This window comes from Protopterus annectens, chromosome 7.part0 (assembly GCF_019279795.1).
Source record: "Protopterus annectens isolate FY-2018-M chromosome 7.part0, PAN1.0, whole genome shotgun sequence".
Classification (NCBI taxonomy): Eukaryota; Metazoa; Chordata; order Ceratodontiformes; family Protopteridae; genus Protopterus; species Protopterus annectens.
The window spans coordinates 1,666,165,997-1,666,189,946 of record NC_056739.1 but is presented as its reverse complement, the minus strand read 5'-3'; the positions used below and the strand labels follow the sequence as shown (position 1 = coordinate 1,666,189,946).

The 23,950-nt window shown below is 35.6% G+C and overlaps 1 protein-coding gene across 1 annotated transcript in view; it reads left to right on the top strand.

The window, feature by feature from the left end:
- The window catches only part of CACNA2D2 (calcium voltage-gated channel auxiliary subunit alpha2delta 2), a 5,241,953-nt gene that overhangs the window by 1,178,830 nt on the left and 4,039,173 nt on the right, over positions 1 to 23,950 (top strand). Inside the window, exon 3 of the mRNA XM_044078189.1 lies at positions 468 to 584. Coding sequence (XP_043934124.1) covers positions 468 to 584 — 117 coding nt within the window. The remainder of the gene's footprint in view (positions 1 to 467; positions 585 to 23,950) is intronic.

The window sequence follows — 23,950 nt, the reverse complement described above, 5'->3', positions numbered from 1 at the left end:
GTAACCATACCAAAGATGACATGGTAAAGAGGAAATACAATACTGGAGGATAATGAATTTTACTCAGTAAAAACGTTAATAAAAATCAATAAATTAAGTGGTTTCATCCACAATGTATTAAAGACTTTAAAACTGAAGTAAAATAACCCCCACCCTCCAAAGTTAAATACAATCAACAAACACTTGTAATCAGAACATTAAAGAAACAGTGGCTTTTAAATTAAAACATGTTCATTCATATAAAAACTTCTTCAACCATAAAAAACTCAGATAAATATTCATAATATTAGTAATTAACTGCTTAACTTCATGTATTGATTTGTGATTCTGTTAGACCAGGCTTGATGTTTTTTTAAATAATTGACTAAAGCTGAAATAATTTTTGGGTTAACAGTTCTTGATTTATTGCCAGATGTCTAAGATGTTTGCTCTATATAACACTTTTTCTTTCTTTCTTGTGTCTCTAGATCTATAGCGAGAACAGAAATCTATTTGAAATAAAAGAGAACATTCCAAAGAACCTGGTCAGAGAAGTAGCTGGTAGTATTAAAGAACTTCTCTCTAAGAAAGTTTATGCACTCCAGGTAAGGCTAAAGTTGATATGTTACTTATTTTAATTTGAAATTTTCAAAACATTAGGTTATGTAGACTGGAGTCTGATTTTAATCTAAGGAACATGTTGGTTACATTTGTAACATGCCTGCTATTTAGAATATTGGATATTAAATAGTAAAATGAGTAAATCTATTTTAATAGTGTAATAAAGAAAACTGTGCTGAAGAAACACTATTTACTTGACTATCATTTCCTTCTGCATTGTCTTGAGCTGTGTGTGAAGTCATTTAAAGTTATTCATTATGTCTTTTTATTTTATAAAAGGCAAAACACCAGGACTTGGAGATGGCTGTAAAATCCAGTATAAAAATCTTTATTTGGCACAAGCGCTTTCATGGGTCACCCCACTTCTTCAGATGTCTAATACATTTTAAAATCAGCTCTTGGTTAAAATATACACCCTCTTGGGACACATGATTAAAACCAACCAATACATTGTTCTAGTGTGAACAAGCACTTTCAATTTAAAGCAACATTCCACAAGATAAATACCATTAACTGGACTAGAAGTCTGAAACATGTATATGCATTTCTGAAAGCCTATTTATAAAATATCTAGATTATAATTCAAAATTGCATAACATTTCAGTGTACGATCACAAGTACAGAATGTATCCGCACATATTTACATTTTCCACACATACAAGCCTATAACAAGAAGTCAGTAATTTATTATACAAACAATTCCACAGCACATCTTATCTAAAAAGCTGTCTAGACTTTAACCTAAGATGCAGGGGTATATATTAATTTAATCCATGACCTCTGTCAGCCCTTAGTCTTACTATCCATGTAGCTTCAAGCTCTTCAGTGATGTTCCGTAGGTCCCTCCAAATGATGAACCAAGGGAATATAAAGAAGGCCTTCTTCAAGGAAGGCTAGTGTGGAATCTTTCTGACTATGTTTTAAATGAGAATGAACTCAGTGCTTTACAAAAGGGACTCACATACATTCCCACAAGGTACTGTGATTTAACAGATGCTATTTTTGACATCAAGTGTTTTACTAGAAATGTGATGCTGAAATTGTTACATAATGAAGCTAAAATGTTATTAATACTAGCATTAATACTTTTAGGAAACCTAGTCTGTATGTACCACAGCTAAACCCTTTATTAAATGCTTTTGAGCAACTTTGCCTTGATGATTTTGACAAGATAGCTGCTGAAATTTATAACAGGAATAAACATGGGTTCAGTTTAAATAAGCACGAACATCTTGCCCTGAAGCATCTGCAATAGAATGAAGACATTATTATAGGACCTGCCAATAAAGGCGGCTTTATTGTAGTGCTGAATAAGGTTGCATACAATAGAATGATGCATGAAATGTTGAATGATAACAAATTTTATGTGAAAATTAAAGTTCACCAAGTTAAACAGATGTCCAGTAAGGTAGTCACTAAATTAAAGGAAATATGGCAGAATGGGTTGATTAGTAAAGACATGTTAGATTATTTTGTTGTTGAACATCCCACCACCCCGGTCATACAAGGGTTACCTAAAATTCATAAAAGTGTAAGGTGTGCCCCTATGCGCCCGATAGTATCTGGAAGGAATTGGTGCACAGAACCAGTCTCAATATACTTAGAGAAATTTTTGAGACCTAAGATTAACAATATACAGCATATTTTAAGAGATACAGAATATTTTCTGACTGATTTGTTCAAGTATACATGAGACTTTGAGGTGATGCAGGAGACGAATGGTAACCCTTGATGTGGTGTCTTTAGTTACAGTGATACCAAATGATGTAGGAATAGAGAACATCTGTACTTTTTTAAGCGAGATGTTCATGGTTGACTCACATACCAGAGAGCAAGTAAGTCAGTTTTAAGCATTGTGTTAGAGAACAATGTTTTTGTTTTTGGGGGAGATTATTCGCAGTCTAATGGTGTAGCTATGGGCATCTTGTGTGCCAGTAGCTATGCCAGTGCCGTAATGGCAGTGTGGGAAACCAACTTTATATTAAAGGCTCCCTATGCAGACAGAGTGCATTTTTTGAGAAGGTTTGTGGGTGACTTCTTCATTTTGTGGAGAGGAAACACTGAAGAACTGCAGGAGTTTGCACAATATATTAATCAAACCTCTACATTTTTGAAGTTTACACAGACATATTCTATGAAAACAGTAAACTTCTTAGATGTTAACGTTGAAAAGAAAAATGGTGGCACTGTGGTCACTCGACTGCATAAGAAAGAACGCCATGGAAACCGTTTATTACCAAAGATAGTATGCACCCCCATATCAAGAATGCTGTGGAAACCATTTATTAGCCAAAGACAGTATGCACCCCCATATAAAGAACGCCATGGAAACCATTTATTACCAAAGACAGTATGCACCCCCATATAAAGAACGCCATGGAAACCATTTATTACCAAAGACAGTATGCACCCTCATATAAAGAACGCCATGGAAACCATTTATTACCAAAGACAGTATGCACCCCCATATAAAGAATGCCATGGAAACCATTTATTAGCCAAAGATAGTATGCACCCCCATATAAAGAATGCCATGTAAACCTTTTATTAGCCAAAGACAGTATGCACCCCCCCATATATTTTTCGAAATGTCATTCAGAACCAGTTTTATATTGCTTCAAGACTGAATGTGACAGATGAAGATTTTGTTCATCAAGTTGAGCAAACTAGTAGTGATTTATTAGAAAGGGGATATCACATTAATAATATACAGAACAGTGTCAAGGAAGTGAGTAAACAGAGATGTTTAAAGGCCAAACCATATTTTTCTAGGAGTGAAGACTTTAGAGAAGGACACAGTGATGGGCAGAAAGACAATATTAGAGAAAATAAACAAACTAGCATATTACTCTATCACTCTAAAGATGCATGGATATATAAGCATGTGATAAAGAAACACTGGAATATATTGAGATTAGACAAGAGCATTAGTAGTTTAATAGATATGAAACCTAAGTATTCACTGACGAAATCTTTGAAGAGACAGTTATGTCAACCTAAGGTTAATGATAGGAAGCATGGCCCTACAAGGTCAGCTATAGAAATAGGTACAAAAAATGTGGGAGATGTAATTTCTGTAAGTATACAGACAGTACTTCTAAGTTTGATCCTCCAGACCAGTTAAAGACATATGAGTTTGACATCAATGCTACCTGTGAAACAGAGCACCTTGTCTATTTGTCCCATTGCACAGTGTGCCATAGTTTCTATGTAGGAAAGACAGGTCTCTGAAGGAAAGAATACGTGAACACATTTATGCTATTCATGAAAAGAATAAAATGAATGCTTTGGCTAGACACACTGTTAATAATGATATGGAACATGTCTTCAAATTTTTGGTTATAGGGAGAACCTATGAGAGTATAAGAGGGGGGATCTACGGAACATCACTGAAGAGCTTGAAACTAAGTGAATAGTAAGACCAAGGCATGATAGAGGTCATGGATTAAATGAATATATACTCTTGCATCCTAAGTTTTAAAGTCTAGGCAGCTTTTTAGATAAGATGTGTTGTGGAATTGTTTGTATAATAAATTACTGACTTCTTGTTACAGGCTTGTATGTGTGGAAAATGCAAATATGTGCAGATACATTCTGTGCTTGTGATTGTAGACTGAAATGTTATGCAGTTTTGACTTATAATCTAGATATTTTATAAACAGGCATTCAGAAGTGCATATATATGTTTCAGACTTCTAGTCCAGCTAATGGTACATACCTTGTGGAATGTTGCTTTAAACTGAAAGTGCTTGTTCACACTAAAACAATGTATTGGTTGGTTTTAATCATGTGTCCCAAGAGGGTGTATATTTTAACCAAGAGCTGTTTTGAAATGTATTAGACATCTGAAAAAGTGGGGTGACCCACGAAAGCGCTTGTGTCGAATAAAGATTTTTATACTGGATTTCACAGCCATCTCCAAGTCCTGGTGTTTTGCTTTTTATTCTGGATCTGTTTTGTGCAGGACAAGTGAGTTCTAAAGCTTTGGTGGCAGTTTTGTGTTTTTTCTTTTTATTTTTATGTTTTTCATCCTGGGAAAAGAACAAAGTGCAAGTGAAACATGACAATGCATGAAAATAACAAGGCAAGGTATATGGAAGATTAACAAAAGGGAAAGTCAGACAAAAGGATAGTTATTTGGTTCATGGGATGCAAAATGAGGCAGCCACTAGGCAGACAGAAGCGACTAAATTAGGACTTGTTCAGCTGGAATCATACAGACTGTATTCAGATATCTATACATAGAAAAAAACCTAATCTGGTGGAAATAAATAACCAAAATAAAATGTACTGGAGATGATGGAAGTGTTTGAAATGGTTCAGGTAGTCAAGACATGATTGGACATTATGGATTATGAACCTCTGGGGTGGGATGAGTATGGAACCGGCCTGAGAGAGTACTGGAATGTTTGGGACTGATCTAATTAATAGAAAAGGATAATTTGGAAACACAATGCCTTTGTCAGTTACAGACACATAGACAGACAAGCAAGAGAAAAGGATCTGGGAAAATGTAATGAAAGGAAATCAGAAGGAGAAAAAGAAGAGCAGACAGGGCAGCTGAGTTTGATCAGAGAAGAGGGGAAAATAAACATAAGAACAGACCTGGGTGAAAGAAAAGGGAAACAGTTTAAAACTAAAGGTGGAAGGGTTGAAGAAATAGATATACCAGTTCAGGGGGTACCAAAGGTTCACATACAGATGGGAAGGCAGATATGACAAATGGAACCATAGAGGAGAAGTAGGGGGAGAAATGATGTAAGGAAGAGAAGAATGGACACTGGTTTGAAGTTTCTGGTCTTTTAGGAAAGAATTAAAAGCAGAAGTAAACAGTAGGTAATGCCTTCAAATGTATTGTGCATAGAAGAAATAGATTAAGAGAAGTGGGTAAGGGCTAGCACAAGGCAACTAATAAAATCACTGTAACAAGGATAGTACTTGAAAAGGGGAAAAGGGTATTTTTTGTGACCGGGGACTAATCCTAAGGAATTACAGATGGTCAGAGAAGTGAAAATGGATTGGATGAGTGATAGTAAGAACATCCTCAGATTAGAAACAGCAGGACAGGAAGTTAGAGAACTCAAGATAGAACTGGATATAATACAAGTGCACAAAAATGAATTGACCGTCAGGATTGCAGTAAAGACACAGGGAAGAGCAGGGGATTTGGCCAGGACATGCATGGAATTCATGAGCATTGTGCCCTTTTCAGAGATGATACTGTGCTATACTGTGTCAAGTGCTATCATAATATGGCCTACGACTACACTGCCTGGCCCAGGAAGTAGACAGATGAGAAATTACATGAACTAGTTAAGTGACAAATGGGAGGCAAGATAAGGTGAGAACCCGTATGTCACATGATGTTACCACTATTTTCCCTTTACCATTTTAGTACTTGCCACGTCTGACACTGACCAGAAAACAAATGCCAACTTCCAAAATCCAAAAAACGAAACCTCAGTAGGAAAAAAACACTTTAATACAACAGCAAAGCTTTCGGATACAATCCTTTATCAATACTAACATACAACAGTTCTTGTTCATTATATATAGGTCCAAAGAGGTCATGTGACCGACAGCCAAAAGATCATATGACCTAGATCTTCAGGTACACCAGTATGTAATGTCTATATTAGTATAAATGTAAGAATATATAAAATGCAACATATAAAACATAAAAACAGTATAAAACATAAGTATGTAATAAAAATATATAAAAATACATATATACATACTATGAAAGTAGCATAAGACAATCTAGACCTTCTAAGCTTAACTAAGATTGGTTTGAGGCTAACCATACTATTACAATTGCTCATGCTGTGAGGATATTATTGATGAGGAGACTGACATATTTGCACATCCTGTAAGTGGGATGATATTTAAGTTCCATGTAGCCGCAACTTGTGTCACAACGCACCTGGTATACTTAGCTACTTGTGTAGCCTGTGATTCCTTCTACGTAGGAAAAACTACGCGTAAGTTTAAGGAAAGGATCACAGAACATAAATCTGATATTAGGAGGTGCATAGACAGGAATGCTTTGTATAGACATATTATGGATTGTGGACAGCAACATACTTTTAAATTTAGGGCTATAGATTTTGTTCAGTTTTCACCCAGAGGTGGGGATATCAATAATACTTTGGAAATCAAAGAATATGGGTGGATATTGAGGCTTGCCAGTGATTCCTCACCTGGCCTAAATAGTATGGTTCACGTCTGACACTGAAACAGGTAATCTGCAGTACCTTAATGAATAGTTTATTTTCAATGATTGCAGTATATCTTGTAAGGGAAAAGCTGGATTTACATTTGCAATCCTTCACATTTGTATACAAGACTTTGGGTAGCTCAAAATAAATGATTTTGCTAGGGAAAAAGTTTGCCTGACATGACTTCAGCTAAAATAGATTTTCTGTGAAATTCAAGACTTGAGATTTTTTCTAGTCAAAGATCATTTTGCCTTATTTTTAGGTTGTTTCAGTGATAATATTTCTCCAGCCCCTTTCTAAATTCTACTTTTTGGTCTTAGATACATTGTCATGGGCATGTTGCAAGTCTGTCCAGGAGAGTGCTAGTTAAACTGTGTGATAGAGGACAGATGTCTATACTTAGTTACACACAAGGCAGATTGCATCATAAATGAAAACAGCTTTTTATAACTAGTAATTGTAAGTTGCCTTTAATTTGCTGGCCGCAGTTAAAACAGACCTTGCAGGTGCTTTGTGTACACAAGTGATGTGCTCTCACCCTTACTGTCACAACACCTTGCATTTTATCAGTGTTCTCAGACAATAAAGAGGTATTTGCACCAAAACTGATAAGTGTTCCAAAAGTAAAAATAAATACAGTTTATCCAGAATCTTTTGATTCTGAATGCATTTGTGGTCTATTTACACAGATGTATTATGAGCTTTTCAAAAGGGTACAAAAGAGGGAGACCTTAGCTTGAGTACCATCTGCATCAAGAATCCACGTTTCTGCAATGGCAAGGCAAATCATACAGAAACTGTTTTACTTTAGCCAACAAATGTTTAAATGAAAAGGTTGCTGCATTTGTTCCAAACGGTTTACTATTGAAATGTCGATCCCGACATGTGCGACTCGTCTTGCACGAAAGCGAAAATGCGATCGTCACTACACCGAATCCCAGATGTGCGAACGGCAAAACCTCGCCCCTATCCGACCCATGGTAGCATGGGTGTGGAGGTGTTGTGCGGCCGGTAATGTCGACCATCGAAGTTTTCGCGGTTTCGGTTCGCTAGCGAACAGTTTTCGCAGTTTCGGTTCACGCAAAAACATCGATGAGGTCGCCGTTCTAACGAAGTGCATTCGCACATTCAATAGTAAACTGTTCCAAACAATATACAGAAACAGTACCAACGAACCAGGAACCACTGAGGGAATTTGGTTTCCTATGAATGCATGACAGGAATCGATTATTGTCTAAATCCTTTGTCAACTTCACATCCAAATAATCAATTTCTTTTGTTGAAAAATGATAAGTAAATTTTAAAAAGGAAGTAGTCCCGTTCATGTACTCTATCAGGTCTACTACATCACTTTCGCCCCCTTGTACTAAAATAAACACATCGACCAAAAAGCGCGTGTAATATTTTATGATGTTTTTAAACCTGAAATTGTCCATGAGGAATATTTTCTCCCAGTAGGCGACAAATAGATTCGCTACACTACCCCCACAAGGAGAGCCCATGGCGATTCCTTGTTTCTGGAGGTAGTAGTGGTCATCAAAAAGAAAAAAGTTTGAAGACAAAACTATATCCAATAATTGAGTCACAATCGCTATTTCATCCTTAGTAGCATTAAGGCTCAACAGCATCAACTCGACCCATTCTACTGCTTCCTGATGCGGGATAGACGTGTACAAATCGACTACATCAATAGTCAAAAAATTTAAGGATGGGTCGAATTTGATGTTGTTGATAGTTTCAAAAGACCAGGAGTCTACATATTTCAGGGATTTGTCTCAAGTATTTAGAAATTATACCATCGATTAATCTAGAACATGGATGTGTGATAGCACATCTTCCATCAACCAAAGCCCGCATTGGTGGGTTTACCAGATCCTTATGCATTTTAGGGATCCCAAACATCACGGGCACTTTAGGAAAAGAAATGTTGATGAAATTATATGTATCAATATCAATCTTTCCTTCAATGAACAAGTCTCTAAGATATCCTTTAATTCTATTGTGAGTCCCTACCATCTCATTTAAGGAAGAACGTTCGTAAGCTGCAGAGTTCAATACCAGATACATTCTCCTATTATAATCTATTTTATCAAAGATGACCAGGCCCCCTCCTTTATCGGGTTTCATTACCCTTACTGACAACCCACACAAATTATTCAAAGCCATCATTTGGTCATACGAGATATTACTCTGATGGTCAAACCATTTTGTACTCCCAAAGAAATGTCTGAAATCTAGTTCACAGACATTCTCAAAGATGTTTAAGTTAGGGTGTAGTGGGGGGTTAAATGTGCTGGACAATCTGAAATTAGATCGCTCACCTTGTACATTATTATTAAACAATACTTTCAAATTCAGTTTACGCACATAACATTTCAAGTCGATTAGTGTTTTGGCTAAACTAAGCTTTTGGTCCAGGACAAAGGAAAACCCTTTAGCCAACAGTTCAACCAAATCTTTGTCAACAGAAATGTTAGAAAAGTTATATACTTTAAAGTCACCTTTGTTATTAAGTAAGATGGTAGGTTTATTCAAGTCTGCTGAAGGACTTCCGTCTTGCCCATTGGGTACTATTGTTTGTTCCAGTTCTGTCGGTGCTAATACAGTTTGTTCTTCCCCCCTAAAAAAGCCCTCTGTTGGGACTTATTATTAGGGTTACCTTTATTATTCTGCTGATTAGCTTTAATCCTACTACTCCTCCTTAACCCCTGTTCCGATGTACCTTCACCATCGTCACCTAGATGGTCAGTATTATCTGAATTGTCATCTAGTGTGTCCACTGGGGTCGAATCATCTTTGTAGTTACATTATTTCGGTTACGGTTGTTGGAATTATTTTTAAAAAGATTAGGGTAAGCAAGTCCATTTTGATAGGCTTGCCTATCCCTCACTAATTTTTTTGATTTATTAAATTTCAACTTTACCAGTAAGGCATCAATGCTGGAAAAAATGCGATTGTAATCATACTTATATCGCAAAAAGTTCATGTCTTTTTTTATAGTCTCATCCAGTTGCCCAGTCTCTGTCAAAAGGCTGCTTATATGGTTATTATAATGTTTAATCATTAACTCAAGTAATTCCAGTCCTTGTCGGTTAAATAGAGCCATTAAATCGTCAGAAAATGCCAAATCGCTGAATAGACCAGTTGGTGAAAAAGAGTTTCTTAAACCTTTAGGTATAGTTTTTTCAGCAAGACATTGCTGAAAATAAGCCACCTCAAGTTGCAATTTTTTGATTTTAAGCATTTTACTATCCAGAGTTTTTAATTTCTCAGAAATATTGTCCATGTGGTTACCTGCAGTATTGAAGGAGGGCCAAAGCGAAAGAATTCTATGTTCCCTGCCCATTCAGAAAACGATGGCACACCAATAAATCCACTGTTATTGTCCGTTATAGGTCTATCTATATTTAACCCCACAGAACCAGGGTTAATACTAGGAGGTCGGCTCGATTGAGACCCGTCTATAGGAACAGATGAATGGTTTCTATTGCTGTTGTCTCCTCCTAAATTATCCACTCTCTGGACTAAGAACGAGTTTACGGAACCCGAACTATCCATTGTGCTTACATTTTGAGGGGCTTGCCCAGCCGGTATAGATGCACCTATACTGCACGATACAATATAATAACAGTGGATTTATTGGTGTGCCATCGTTTTCTGAATGGGCAGGGAATATTGAACTCTTTGGTTTTGGCCCTCCTTCACTCGTGGGTCCACCGATCCCTGGTCCGGATACTGCAGGTAACCACACGGATAATATTTCTGAGAAATTAAAAACTCTGGATAGTAAAATGCTTAAAATTAAAAAATTGCAACTTGAGGTGGCTTATTTTCAGCAATGTCTTGCTGAAAAAACTATACCTAAAGGTTTAAGAAACTCTTTTTCACCAACTGGTCTATTCAGCGATTTGGCATTTTCTGATGATTTAATGGCTCTATTTAACCGACAAGGACTGGAATTACTTGAGTTAATGATTAAACATTATAATAATCATATAAGTAGCCTTTTGACAGAGACTGGGCAACTGGATGAGACTATAAAAAAAGACATGAACTTTTTGCGATATAAGTATGATTACAATCGCATTTTTTCCAGCATTGATGCCTTACTGGTGAAGTTGAAATTTAATAAATCTAAAAAACTAGTGAGGGATAGGCAAGCCTATCAAAATGGATTTGCTTACCCTAATCTTTTTAAAAATAATTCCAAGAACCGTAATCGAAACAATGCATCTAACTACAAAGATGATTCGACCGCTATGGACATATTAGATGACAACTTAGATAATACTGATCACTTAGGTGACAATGGTGAAGGTACATCGGAAGAGGGGTTAAGAAGGAGTAGTAGGATAAAAGCCAATCATCAGAATAATAAAGGTAACCCCAATAATAAGTCCCAACAGAGGGCTTTTTTAGGGGGGAAGAACAAACGGTATCAGCACCGACAGAATTGGAACAAACAATAGTACCCAATGGGCAAGACGGAAGTCCTTCAGCAGACTTGAATAAACCTACCATCTTACTTAATAACAAAGGTGACTTTAAAGTATATAACTTTTCTAACATTTCTGTTGACAAAGATTTGGTTGAACTGTTGGCTAAAGGGTTTTCCTTTGTCCCGGACCAAAAGCTTAGTTTAGCCAAAACACTAATCGACTTGAAATGTTATGTGCGTAAACTGAATTTGAAAGTATTGTTTAATAATGATGTACAAGGTGAGCGATCTAATTTCAGATTGTCCAGCACATTTAACCCCCCACTACACCCTAACTTAAACATCTTTGAGAATGTCTGTGAACTAGATTTCAGACATTTCTTTGGGAGTACAAAATGGTTTGACCATCAGAGTAATATCTCGTACGACCAAATGATGGCTTTGAATAATTTGTGTGGGTTGTCAGTAAGGGTAATGAAACCCGATAAAGGAGGGGGCCTGGTCATCTTTGATAAAATAGATTATAATAGGAGAATGTATCTGGTATTGAACTCTGCAGCTTACGAACGTTCTTCCTTAAATGAGATGGTAGGGACTCACAATAGAATTAAAGGATATCTTAGAGACTTGTTCATTGAAGGAAAGATTGATATTGATACATATAATTTCATCAACATTTCTTTTCCTAAAGTGCCCATGATGTTTGGGATCCCTAAAATGCATAAGGATCTGGTAAACCCACCAATGCGGGCTTTGGTTGATGGAAGATGTGCTATCACACATCCATGTTCTAGATTAATCGATGGTATAATTTCTAAATACTTGAGACAAATCCCTGAAATATGTAAGGACTCCTGGTCTTTTTTGGAAACTATCAACAACATCAAATTCGACCCATCCTTAAATTTTTTGACTATTGATGTAGTCGATTTGTACACGTCTATACCGCATCAGGAAGCGGTAGAATGGGTCGAGTTGATGCTGTTGAGCCTTAATGCTACTAAGGATGAAATAGCGATTGTGACTCAATTATTGGATATAGTTTTGTCTTCAAACTTTTTTCTTTTTGATGACCACTACTACCTCCAGAAACAAGGAATCGCCATGGGCTCTCCTTGTGGGGGTAGTGTAGCGAATCTATTTGTCGCCTACTGGGAGAAAATATTCCTCATGGACAATTTAAGGTTTAAAAACATCATAAAATACTACACGCGCTTTTTGGATGATGTGTTTATTTTAGTACAAGGGGGCGAAAGTGATGTAGTAGACCTGATAGAGTACATGAACGGGACTACTTCCTTTTTAAAATTTACTTATCATTTTTCAGCAAAAGAAATTGATTATTTGGATGTGAAGTTGACAAAGGATTTAGACAATAATCGATTCCTGTCATGCATTCATAGGAAACCAAATTCCCTCAGTGGTTCCTGGTTTGTTGGTACTGTTTCTGTATTCAGCTGTTTTCTTGATAGTTTTTTGTTCCAAACAATATAGTAGCCAAGCTAGTAGTTTTGTGGGGGTCTATATTAGAACATCGACTTTTGAAAACGTCGAATGTTCTAATATCGACCCCTATTCAGTGAACGCTGACAACATCGAACATGCAGAACAGCAAATTTTTTCCACAGGAAAATATTTGCTGTTCCAACACACATACACACAACACAAATACACCAAACAAACAGCAATCCACACACATACATCTAAACTCCTACATCTAACATTAGATTAAACTGTACACACACCACTAGCTATCCACTTACCTTAACCCAAATCCTAACCCTTAGGTCCATCACTATCACACACTCACCTCACCCTAACTCACCTACATCACCCTAACCCTCACGTCCAGACATTCGCACACTTACCTGACCCACACTCTAACCCTAACTCACCTACCCTGCACCCAAACCCTCACATCCACACAATCACACACTTACCTGATCCCAACCCCTAACATTCCACCATAGTGCTGAGTATAGCAAAGCCACAGGAATGGCCAACCAAATTTCTTCCCTAGGAAGAAATTTGGTGTTCTGCAGCTTTGCTATTTTCAGTGTTCGCTGAATAGGGGTTGATATTAGAACATTCGAAGTTATGAAACTTCGATGTTCTAATATAGACCCGTTTTGTGGGAGATCTGATGGAAGCAGATGGCTTACAGGTGCTTAGTGGGAAATGACATTGTAGGAAACAATGTGCACTGGGGTGGGAATACACAAGCACATGACAGATTTTATATATATATATATATATATATATATATATATATATATATATATATATATATATTATATATAAAACTTGGTATCTCTGAACCTCTTGACCACTTTAAGCTCTTGCAAAGCTGAACTGCTCTTAATAGTTTGTATTCACTTTCTATTTCTTACACTTCAAAGCTGTAAGATGCAGCCTAACATGCTGATTTGGCTTTGCTCCTTTACCCCTTCCATTAAAAATATAAAGCACTCTCTGGAGTCTGCGTACAAAGAGTATTTCAGGAGTGAAAGCAAGATCATTCTGTTGTATTTTTGTCTACTTTAGCCACTCCATGAGTTTCTGTTTTTTGCTGGAATGCTTATCAATGTGGAGGAGAAAGGGACGGACATGGACTTCTGCCAGAGTCAGTTTACTGTTTTTACATGTTGCCACAGGTTATAGACCAGTAGTGAATATGGAATTTTAATGTGCATTTTAATGTTTTAATGTTTACACCTCAAAGAGTAATTAATGAGGCTGTTTTTGTTTATCAAAGTGCTATATAGCCAGGCAGGAGCAGAATCAGACACCTGGTACAGACAGGAACATTTTTTGTTTTTAATGTGGGATGACATGGTACAGTGAATGTTGTGGGTCAGACTGGGAAAAAACAAATGGCTCAATGAAATAAAAGTATTCATAAAACAACTTTTTATTTAAATAACTACACTTTGTTTCACACGTGCAGTTTTACTGATCTAATTAATGTAACGAGAAACCTGAAAGTATGCTGTTGTATGGAACTATTCTATCTGCAGTTAGTTGTAACAAAGAAAATTAGATTAGAATAGGATTAAATTTTAAATAAATAAGCAAGTAATTAATTTTAGAGAAAACGTATTGTTCCTTATTTTAAGGAAGCCACTGTGTCATAGTAATATCACATATTATACTATGGGAAGAGGTGTGATATACTCAGACTGGCATGCAGATTACATTCCTAAGGCTGTACCCCCTTGACCAAACTACAGCACTCATGAATGTGTTTCAGAGCATTGTTATCCTAATACAAAGTATTACAACATTATATGATGATGATACATTTTAAGCTTAAATCAACCTTCAGGCAAACTAAAGGAACAGGCAAATTGTGAAAATATGAATATATGTAATAGCAGGGATATTTGTTTAGTAAAGAAAACAACTGCTGCCATGTTCCTTTTCTCTTTTCCTGACTAAATGTTTTTTCTTGTAAACATGTGCCCATTTCTTCTTACCTCCAAATAAACATACTGTAAATGGTAAACATTTCTTTAGGTCCAGTAGTAAAGTGACAAGATAGTGAAGATACAATGCAGAAAAAGAAAAGAAAGGCATTTGGGAAACTTTGACTTACTATGTCAGTCCAATATCTTTGATATGCAGTATGCAGTATCACCTTGGGATGCACATTTTCTCTCTGCAAGACTGAAGCAAATAACATAAAAAGATGTACACTGTGAATATTAGCTGATGCTGTAAGTAGTTAGACAGAATATTGTAGAATGAACCATTTACCATCGTTTGCTGCAGGATCAAAACTTTTCAGTGTACTTTTCCAACTCTGGCTTTGTTAATTGCAGGTTAGATTCTGGCAAATTCTGCTACCAGAATGTAATTTATTTCTGTACACCTCAACACAGTAGCTAGTATTCCCCATCAGGATCCCCTTTGTAATGTTAACAACAGGATATTTGACATGTTTTAAAATACTGCAAATTTTTCTTTTAATTTGTAAAAGATGTATCATAGACAAACTGACTCATCATAAATACAATTTGTTGTGCAGACTCCTCTGTGCAAAGTTCCATGAATTTATTTATTCCCATTTGTAGACCTGGTAATCCTTTTGAGCTAAAGCTCATTTTCAGAACAGACTTGTGGAGAAAAGCTCAAATTATAGCAATACATGGTAGAAACCTGCAGTTAACATATATTTAAGACTACAACAATATAAAATGGTACCATTATTTACAAAAGAACTGGATTTGCATAGTGACTGCAGTAGCATGCATTAGCAGAAGCATGTATGCATTAGTTAAAAGCTTTGTATAAATTATTAACTTAGTTTTCATTTAATCAGCACTTACTGCAAGTTATGTTAAGGCTGATGCTTTGCATGTATTAATACTGGCTTTGCTATAACCAATGTCTGACTTGCACTGTACTGTTGATTGCTTTTTCCATGTTTCAAGTATCATTTTTGTACATTTAAAATCAGACTGGAACTCAGAATGGGAAATTGTGATACACCTATATTTGGAAAAGACCTTCCTCTCCTTTTTTTTAAAAAAAATGAATATCACTAACCTTGTTTCCAAGCCAGATGTACTATTCCAACCTTCTATGCAACTTTGAAAGGGTGGGTTAACCATAACACCTTAATCATTTCCCAATTTTTTAAGCATTTCAAGTCAGAATTTAACTCCTCCAGTCTTGCTATAACAGAAATGATCACCACTGTATCATCATCTTCTAGAAAAGACTGAGTTCAACTGTCTGCTCATGGGAATGTCTCCTTAAAGAAAGCCATGTCTGCTATATTTGAGAGGTGCTCCATCCACATCTGAAAAGTGACTCTCTATCAGAGCACTGTCTTTCCACCTTTGTTGAGAACAAACTGAGTAATACCCTACCTTCTTCTTGTGTTGCTGGATTGTTTGGCAAAACCTATTTGAGGCAAAGTGAAAGTCATTGTTCATGGTCTGTTCAGACTCTTCCCACTCTTGAGCCTTTAACTTGCAGCAGCTTTTCCTCACTAGTTATACTTAACAGTCAATACCAGAATCTTTCTACTACAGTTGCATGTGAGCTTTCTTTCCTTACCTGACAGTACATCTCTTGTCTGATGTTCACATGTAGGTGCTAGGGTTAACACCATGACATGTGCCAGCCAACCTTTGGCCCCACGTTGATCCTTACTGACCTCTCAACCACTGATGTCTTGAATAGGGCTTATTCTGAGTGTTCATCTTGATGCTATGTGCAATCCATGGCCTACCTGGTACATGGAAAAACTCTTCTGAAGGTGCTAGCTGAAATAATTGCATATTGAATCATCAACTAGATGTTCACAGAACACTGTTACTAAATGGCTGAAATTCACAGGTCTGTCAAGTCACTGTCCTGGTAATTTGTGACAGCTCACAAACAAATGGTGACATTTGACAGATTAGCACCCCTTCTTTACTTTGACAAATCTCAATGAACAATGGCACTGGATATTTTGATATGACCACAAAGTAAATTGTTAACCTTGGGCTCTAGGTGTTCATGTATCATGTAATGTTATGAACATCCTGTTGTCAAAAGAGGCATTTTTTTCTGAAAGGTCTGTTGTTAATACAGAAGTCAAAAACAGTTCACAATTCAAATTTAGATTAAGCAAGCTATTTTTTTTCAAAGTCACACTCCTCTATATGTCTCTATCATTCCTCACATGTGTATTGAAGTCCAGAATCCTTAGCCGGTACCCTGTTGTATATCGCACCCACTGTCTTTAAGAAAGCTGAATATTCTGAAAAGCTTTTAAGTGCATTATCACAAAGAGTCATGGCTACCCAGCAATCAGAGTTTAACATTCTCCTGTCATGTATTGGTGCAAACCCCAACTGTACTGATGTCAGCTGGGACTTCTGATTATCAAAACCAAAAAAACAATCCAACACATACAAGCAAGGTTCTTTATCAAATGCTGTATATTAGTAAATGTCAGAATCCAAAAAAAAAAGAAAAAAATCCAGAAACACCACTCATAGAAGTTTCTTTTCTTTGTCTCATTAGTTCTTTTACTTTTTTGAATTCTGAGTATCCACATAACTGCATGGTACCTGCAATGTGAGTCACCTCCAGTATAACAGATGTACCATCACCTCTTTATTCTGATTTCAGAAGCAATGCTTTGTATAAAGGTAATATCAACTAAACATAGGTGGTACGTTTCAAGCTTTCTCACAAGTTTCATCTCTTTCCCAGCAGAGATGGCATTCTGTGACACATGAGATAGTTTCAGTTGACATGACCTCATCAATCTTAATCTGTCTTGACCTTTCCTGACCATTCAGTAGCATCATACCTGACCTTCACCCTCCACCTTGCAGGTGGTAAGTGGGTGTTTCAGTTACTGGTATTTCAGAAGGCATTTGCGGATAAGAGGACAATATCATCTACTCTCAACATGTTGAGACCTGACTGGCTTGATGTAGCCTTTTCAGGCTTATCTCAGCCAGGGTGCATTGGTCTCCTGGCTAACAGGTACTCATCACTGAATGCTATTGCCAACCTTGACTCTAGTTGTAGGATCTGTATCCCTTGGTGGACTCAGGACTTGATAATGATTTGATTCACACCCAATAAAAAAAGCAATAAAAGATGCAACGAAATTAAAGAGATGAATTGTATAATGAGTTGCTCAAATATCTCAAGGTTTTCCACAGTAGAAATTAGTAAAATTCTTGCTGGTCACTCAAGACCAAAAAACAACTCTCTTTACTGATTACTGATAGGTCTGTCCCACGTCACAAACTACCTGACCTTAATAAGGAAGTAAATGCCTTTGAATGGTCCTCACATTGCAACTATATTGACCATAACCAAACCCTATTGCTGCTTTTCTCTATATTCAAAAACTGGAGCTACTCAGAAAAAGTTAATTCAATGACAGCTCTTTGCTGGTATTTAGAATGTCAGATAATATCATCAACTATTATTTAATTAAAGACAGTGCTGATCATTTTTTATGAGAATCTAATGCATACACTGTCAGAACACATTTTGGTTATTCCAAAATCACAAACCAACATGTAGGTCAGAGTATCAAGACACAATGGGTTAATCATGGACAATGTCTTCCAGACCTGCCAAGAGAAGAATTATTACCAGTAGCATTAATATTTGTGTTCAATACATTAAAATACAGTATTGGATTAATTAAACATGTTAGCACATGGTAGTTTTTAAACAACTAATGTTATTACAGAATTTATTTATTTATTTATTTGGCTTTGTTTATCAGGAGAGTCAGAGTGGGTTTGACAAAAGTCCTTTTCAGCAAAGGCCTGGAGAGAAAAGTCTCACATACATGTAACAGACATGAGTAAATTTTTAACAAAAACGTTGATATACATAGTACAGGGATAAAAAGCACCACATAAAAATGACATATGAATATTTTTTAACACAATGCTTTGGTATGCATTGATGTACATAGTAAGACATGATTAGTACATTCATACTACATTGTGAAGTACACTAACTGTAATAATGTATTAGTAATGGTATGAGTTATAATATGATAAAGATATTTAGACAGGATACATTTTGACAAGGGCAAGCAATGTTCATGTTATAACTTGAAGTAATCAGTTAAACAGTTTGGTTGTGATGAATGTTAATTTAGTTGATAGGTTTTAGTTGCTGGGAAAGGAGAAACAGGTTGCTATGATGATGTTGTTAAGATCAGACTCAGAATAGAGGAGAAGCACAAAAGGTAACTGGAGTAGAAATAGCCAAAAGGGCAGGTGGGAGGAGAAGAGCTGCTGGTTAAGGTTAGACATGGGGTATTTTTATGGTAAGGGGTTTACCATTGAAAGGATATGGTGATTTAAGTTAATTTACCATGGTGAGATGCATGGGCAAAGCCATGTGTCTGTTAGGAGTTGTGTAAGGTGAGTTTTAAATTGTGTGATTTCATCTAAGGGGAAGTGGCAGTCCATTCCCAAGCTTAGGGACATAATATGAGTAAAGTGAGTCTCTAAAACTGTTTTTGAATTTAGTTGTTGTTGTTAGTTTTTTGGTCCTGGTCCACAGGCTGCTGAGAGGGGATTAATGGTGAAGGCTGTGTTTTAGTGATGGGCAAATATCTAATTTATTAATGAGATACAATACTGTAAGTACTGTTTTATTGATTCCCAGTGGTAGGTTCTGTTGTTATGGTACATTGCAAAGAAAGTACACTGTCAAATAAAAATTTCTGAGATCAAAATCTTCTAAAAAGTATAGTGTAATGCAGACGAAATTGAGACAATATCTTTAACCAGTCCATAATACCATTGAAAAGTGTGGTGCAAAATGATTGCAAAAAAGGTAAATTGTCTATCAAGAGATTATTGCATCCATTAAAAGGTATTTCTAATTCTCCTAACATGATAACACCAAAGTAACAATAAAGGTGCAAGTGGTTGGAAAAGGAAAGAAGAGCATTGCATTAGTATAAATTTGTAGTGATTTGTAATAATTTGTTATGACAGTGGAAGTAATTATGTTTTAGTGACACTTGTTCTAGTTAGATGTTAACGGTGAGGAACAAATTGGAAAGCTTTTATTTTCTGATAAATGTAATACTTGTATTTTGCTTAGAGTATATAACTAACAGAATAACATCAGATTTAAGTTGCACATAGTGAAGCAGATAGTACGTTGTTTGTGGAGAATGGATACTCAGAAAGTCCTGATAATTCCATAGATCAAAAACATTCATTTTGAAATATATTCAATATGGTCTAGTCTCATAGTGCAGAGACATGCCAACTGAAATTTTAAGACAGAAAACATTTAAAAAAGAAGGGTAGTTTGAAAGTCTAAAACGAGAAGAGGACAGGCAGTTTGTGAGATAAAATGAATCTCAGAAAATTGCCTGGCTATTTACACTTTGGATTAAATTGACATTTCTTGCAACTACTCTTTTGTGCTATTTTTTGTATATCTTGTAGACTTGCTAACTTTGCATAGAACTGAAGGTTCCCGCTAAATGCTCCTTATTCTTTAAAATAAGTTCATTATCTGAATAGATAAAGGTGGTTTGGGATTACCCGATTTGAAGGGATACTTTACAGCTATTCAGTTAAGGCTCATATACATAACACAAACCGAAGGTTATAAATCAAAGTGTAAAGGCATGATGATGAAACTGGGGGGGGGGTTAAAATAGGGGAGAGAACAGGAAGGATAATGAAAGGCAATCTATAACAGAAGACAGAGATGACATCTATATTGTCCCAACGATGCAAAAAAGTTTTGAATGTTTAGGAATTTTGATTGTCAACAGTCTTTTACCCCAAGTAGATTTCAGACAGTTTTTTCTCATCTAATGCCAAATACTGGGGATATGATGGGACAGATGGAAGTAACTAGGAATATGTTTTGGGAAAATAATCTGCAAAAATTTAGAAATTCCCTACAGAGTACTTTGTCAGACATGTTTGTGGAGCAAATGCATATTATATATATATATATATATATATATATATATATATATATGTATATATATACATACACACACAGCTTCCCTATTATGTTGTCGACTTTTAAAGTTCGAATGCTATATGGTTGAACCCATATGTTCAAACTTTTAAAAGTTCAAATGTGTTAATGGAGATTTCGGTTCAGTTAGGAAAGGGAAGATGTCCCTTTACTGCACTGTATTGTGGTCTCGGAGTTGGTATATTTAAAGACTGGGGGTAGGTTTTTTCTGTTTATTTTTTTTCTGTTGTTTCTGAAATTTTAAAAGCTTGAACAAATGGGTTCGACCATATAGCATTTGAACTTTTAAAGTTTCAGTAACGTAATATGAACCCATATATATATATATATATATATATATATATATATATATATATATATATATATATATATCTATAGTTCCCTATCAGAAGCTTGAAACACTGTAAGCTCGAAAATCAAAATCCTGAAACCAAAAGCCTGAAAACCCAAAATCCTGAAACTCAAAATCCTGAAAACACAAAATAGACATACTGACGTCATTGTGGCTTTGCTATCATTAGCCCTGTGGTGTTAGGTTATTCAGGTAAGGTTAGTTTTATGTTAGGGTTGGGGCGGTTTAAGTGAGTTAGGAGGTTAGGTATGTATGCAATAGTGACAAAAATTAGGGTCAGGGCGGTTTAAGTGAGTTAGGTTTAGGCGGACCTTAGGGTTAGGGTTAGGGTTAAGGTAAGTCGGTAGATATTAGTGTCTTTGTATTGGCATATTAGCATTATTTGTGTTTTCAGGATTTTGAGTTTCAGGATTTTGAGTTTTCAGGCTTTTGGTTTCAGGATTTTGATTTTGGAGCTTATATATATATATATATATATATATATATATATATATATATATATATATGTGTGTGTGTGTGTGTGTGTGTGTGTGTGTGAACAATAAACGCATAATAATTTTTTCAGAAGCTCAAATAAGGTTTAAGGTAAGACAAGAACTGAACAATTTTGTAATGTTGGAGTGAATGAAAATATTTAGACACTATTTAAAATGTATGAAATCAAAAAAATGTTGGCTATATTTTTCTTCTATTGTATGTGTACCAGTGTCATTGTCTACAATTTAAGCATTTAATAATAATGTTGCCCAGATAATTTGGTCTGGAATAAATAAATAAAGTGATGACCACAGGGAGCAAACAATGAAGAAGAGACAGATGGGTTGGACATTGAAAAAAACGAAGGGAGGAATTAAGGCAAATCTGGTGGTATAGAGAATTAACAGCATTATAATGTTGCATTTGACCCATGATTGATTAGTAGCTCTGGTCACTGATAGAGCTGGCAGGAGAGGATAGATGTGCCCATGCTGGAAAGAGAACAGGGATGAACAAGCCACTTACTACAGAAATATATGGCCGTGTGTAGGTGTCATGCTTGGCAATCACTGATGGGTGGTAGCATTCAAAAAGCTTGTCTATAGGAGCAAGCAGATGCATATGGAAAAGACGCTGTGGGCCTTCATAATGATGTGGATCATATGGCTTCTTACCTGGTGATGGTGCTTAGCCAATAAAAAAAAATAAAAAAAAATGCTGTCATTTCAAGGATGCTATTCAGATTACAAAGCAGTCTTTTGGTTGCCTATAAAATGACTCTTTCAAGACAGCACTCTCCTTGATACCAGGTGAATAACTCATCTGAGGAAAAAATTGATCATGTCCATTTTGGGGAAACAGAAGCAATTATTACCAGACACTAGTGAAAAAGTAATTAGGAAAAGATAAATGCACCTCAGTATTCGTATTCTGCAACAGTAGGTGCAAATTCAAATCAAGGCCTTATGGTAAAACATAGAGAAGAACCTCTCCAAAATGTAGCTTGCCAGACATAAAATAAGAAAATAAATTATTCAGGTAGAAGGAAGTTAAGGACTGTTCTTCCTTTGTTCTGTTAAATACAAGGTATGAAAAGTAAAGGAAGAGAGAGAATATTTGCAACAGTAGAAAATGAGAGGATGAGATAATATTTAGGAGGAGATGAAGAGCATAATTCAAAAAATGTGGTTGTAATGATGAATACTGAACTTCAGAGAAATAGATAATGTTACAACTGATAATAGATAATGTTAAAACTGAAAAAGCAGAAACGTGATTAAGATCTCTGGATTTTGAAGAAAATAATAATAGAAGAAAGAAATAAGAGATTAGAAGACAGAGCAGAAAAATGGATTGAATAATGGGGAAATTGAAGACAAAAAGCAGTAGCTGGAGAGAACACAAATGGGAATATTTTATAATATAAAGAATCAAGATGGAAAACAAAGGACTATTTCACATTTCTAAGAAATTAATTTTATTTAGTGAAAATAAAAAGGAGGAAAAGAGAATGAAAATGGTGATATAAATGTCGAGGGAAGTAAATGAAAAAGAAAAGAACAAAATTATAGCATAGCAGTAAGTTGCCCAAAGTTTATTTTGTGGAATTTGAGAAACATACAGTGTTTGAAACAGAAGAGGGTCAACATACTTTTTTTCTTTAAATACTCAGTAAATTTACTATTGGTCTAAGTCGTGACAGATCTTCCAGACTTATCCAAACTCTATGAAGGCTTTGTACATCATCAAAATGCATATCAACATTGTTAAATATTTGGGTTCTAGTTTTAAAAATGGCCATTTAAATTCTCCGGCAACCCCCTTTTTTTTTTCTTTTTCTATTGTTTTTTTAGAAAGAAGGATTTTAGATTATCCTCATGTTCACATGTTGCTTGTTGATCTAATTTTAGTTTTTCAAAATGTGTTTGAAATATAAAATTTTAAAAATATTAAAACTTTATTTAAACCTATAATTAACAATTTTAATATTTTTGTGGTAAAATTATTTTATATGAATCTTTAGCATTGAAAACATTGCTTTGTTTCTAAGGGCTACATGCCAACTAATGATATTTTGATGAGTATGGTGCACTAAGGTAGTAAACCAGTGTAACAAATATTATATGGATTAACCTGAAGATGAAATTTATAATATCCCATGTTTTGAAGTAAGTGTGCCCATTTTAAATTATTAAAACAATGGTTAGCCTTAGAAGATGATGTGTCTGGTACATATCCCTTAATTGTGGTGATGAAACAGAATATTTTTAATCATATATTCAGGCTAAACATTTGTTTATTTATTTATTTTACATTTGTTTACCGAGATTATCCCCTGGGCTGAGTGCCTTTTCAGTGGAGGCCTGG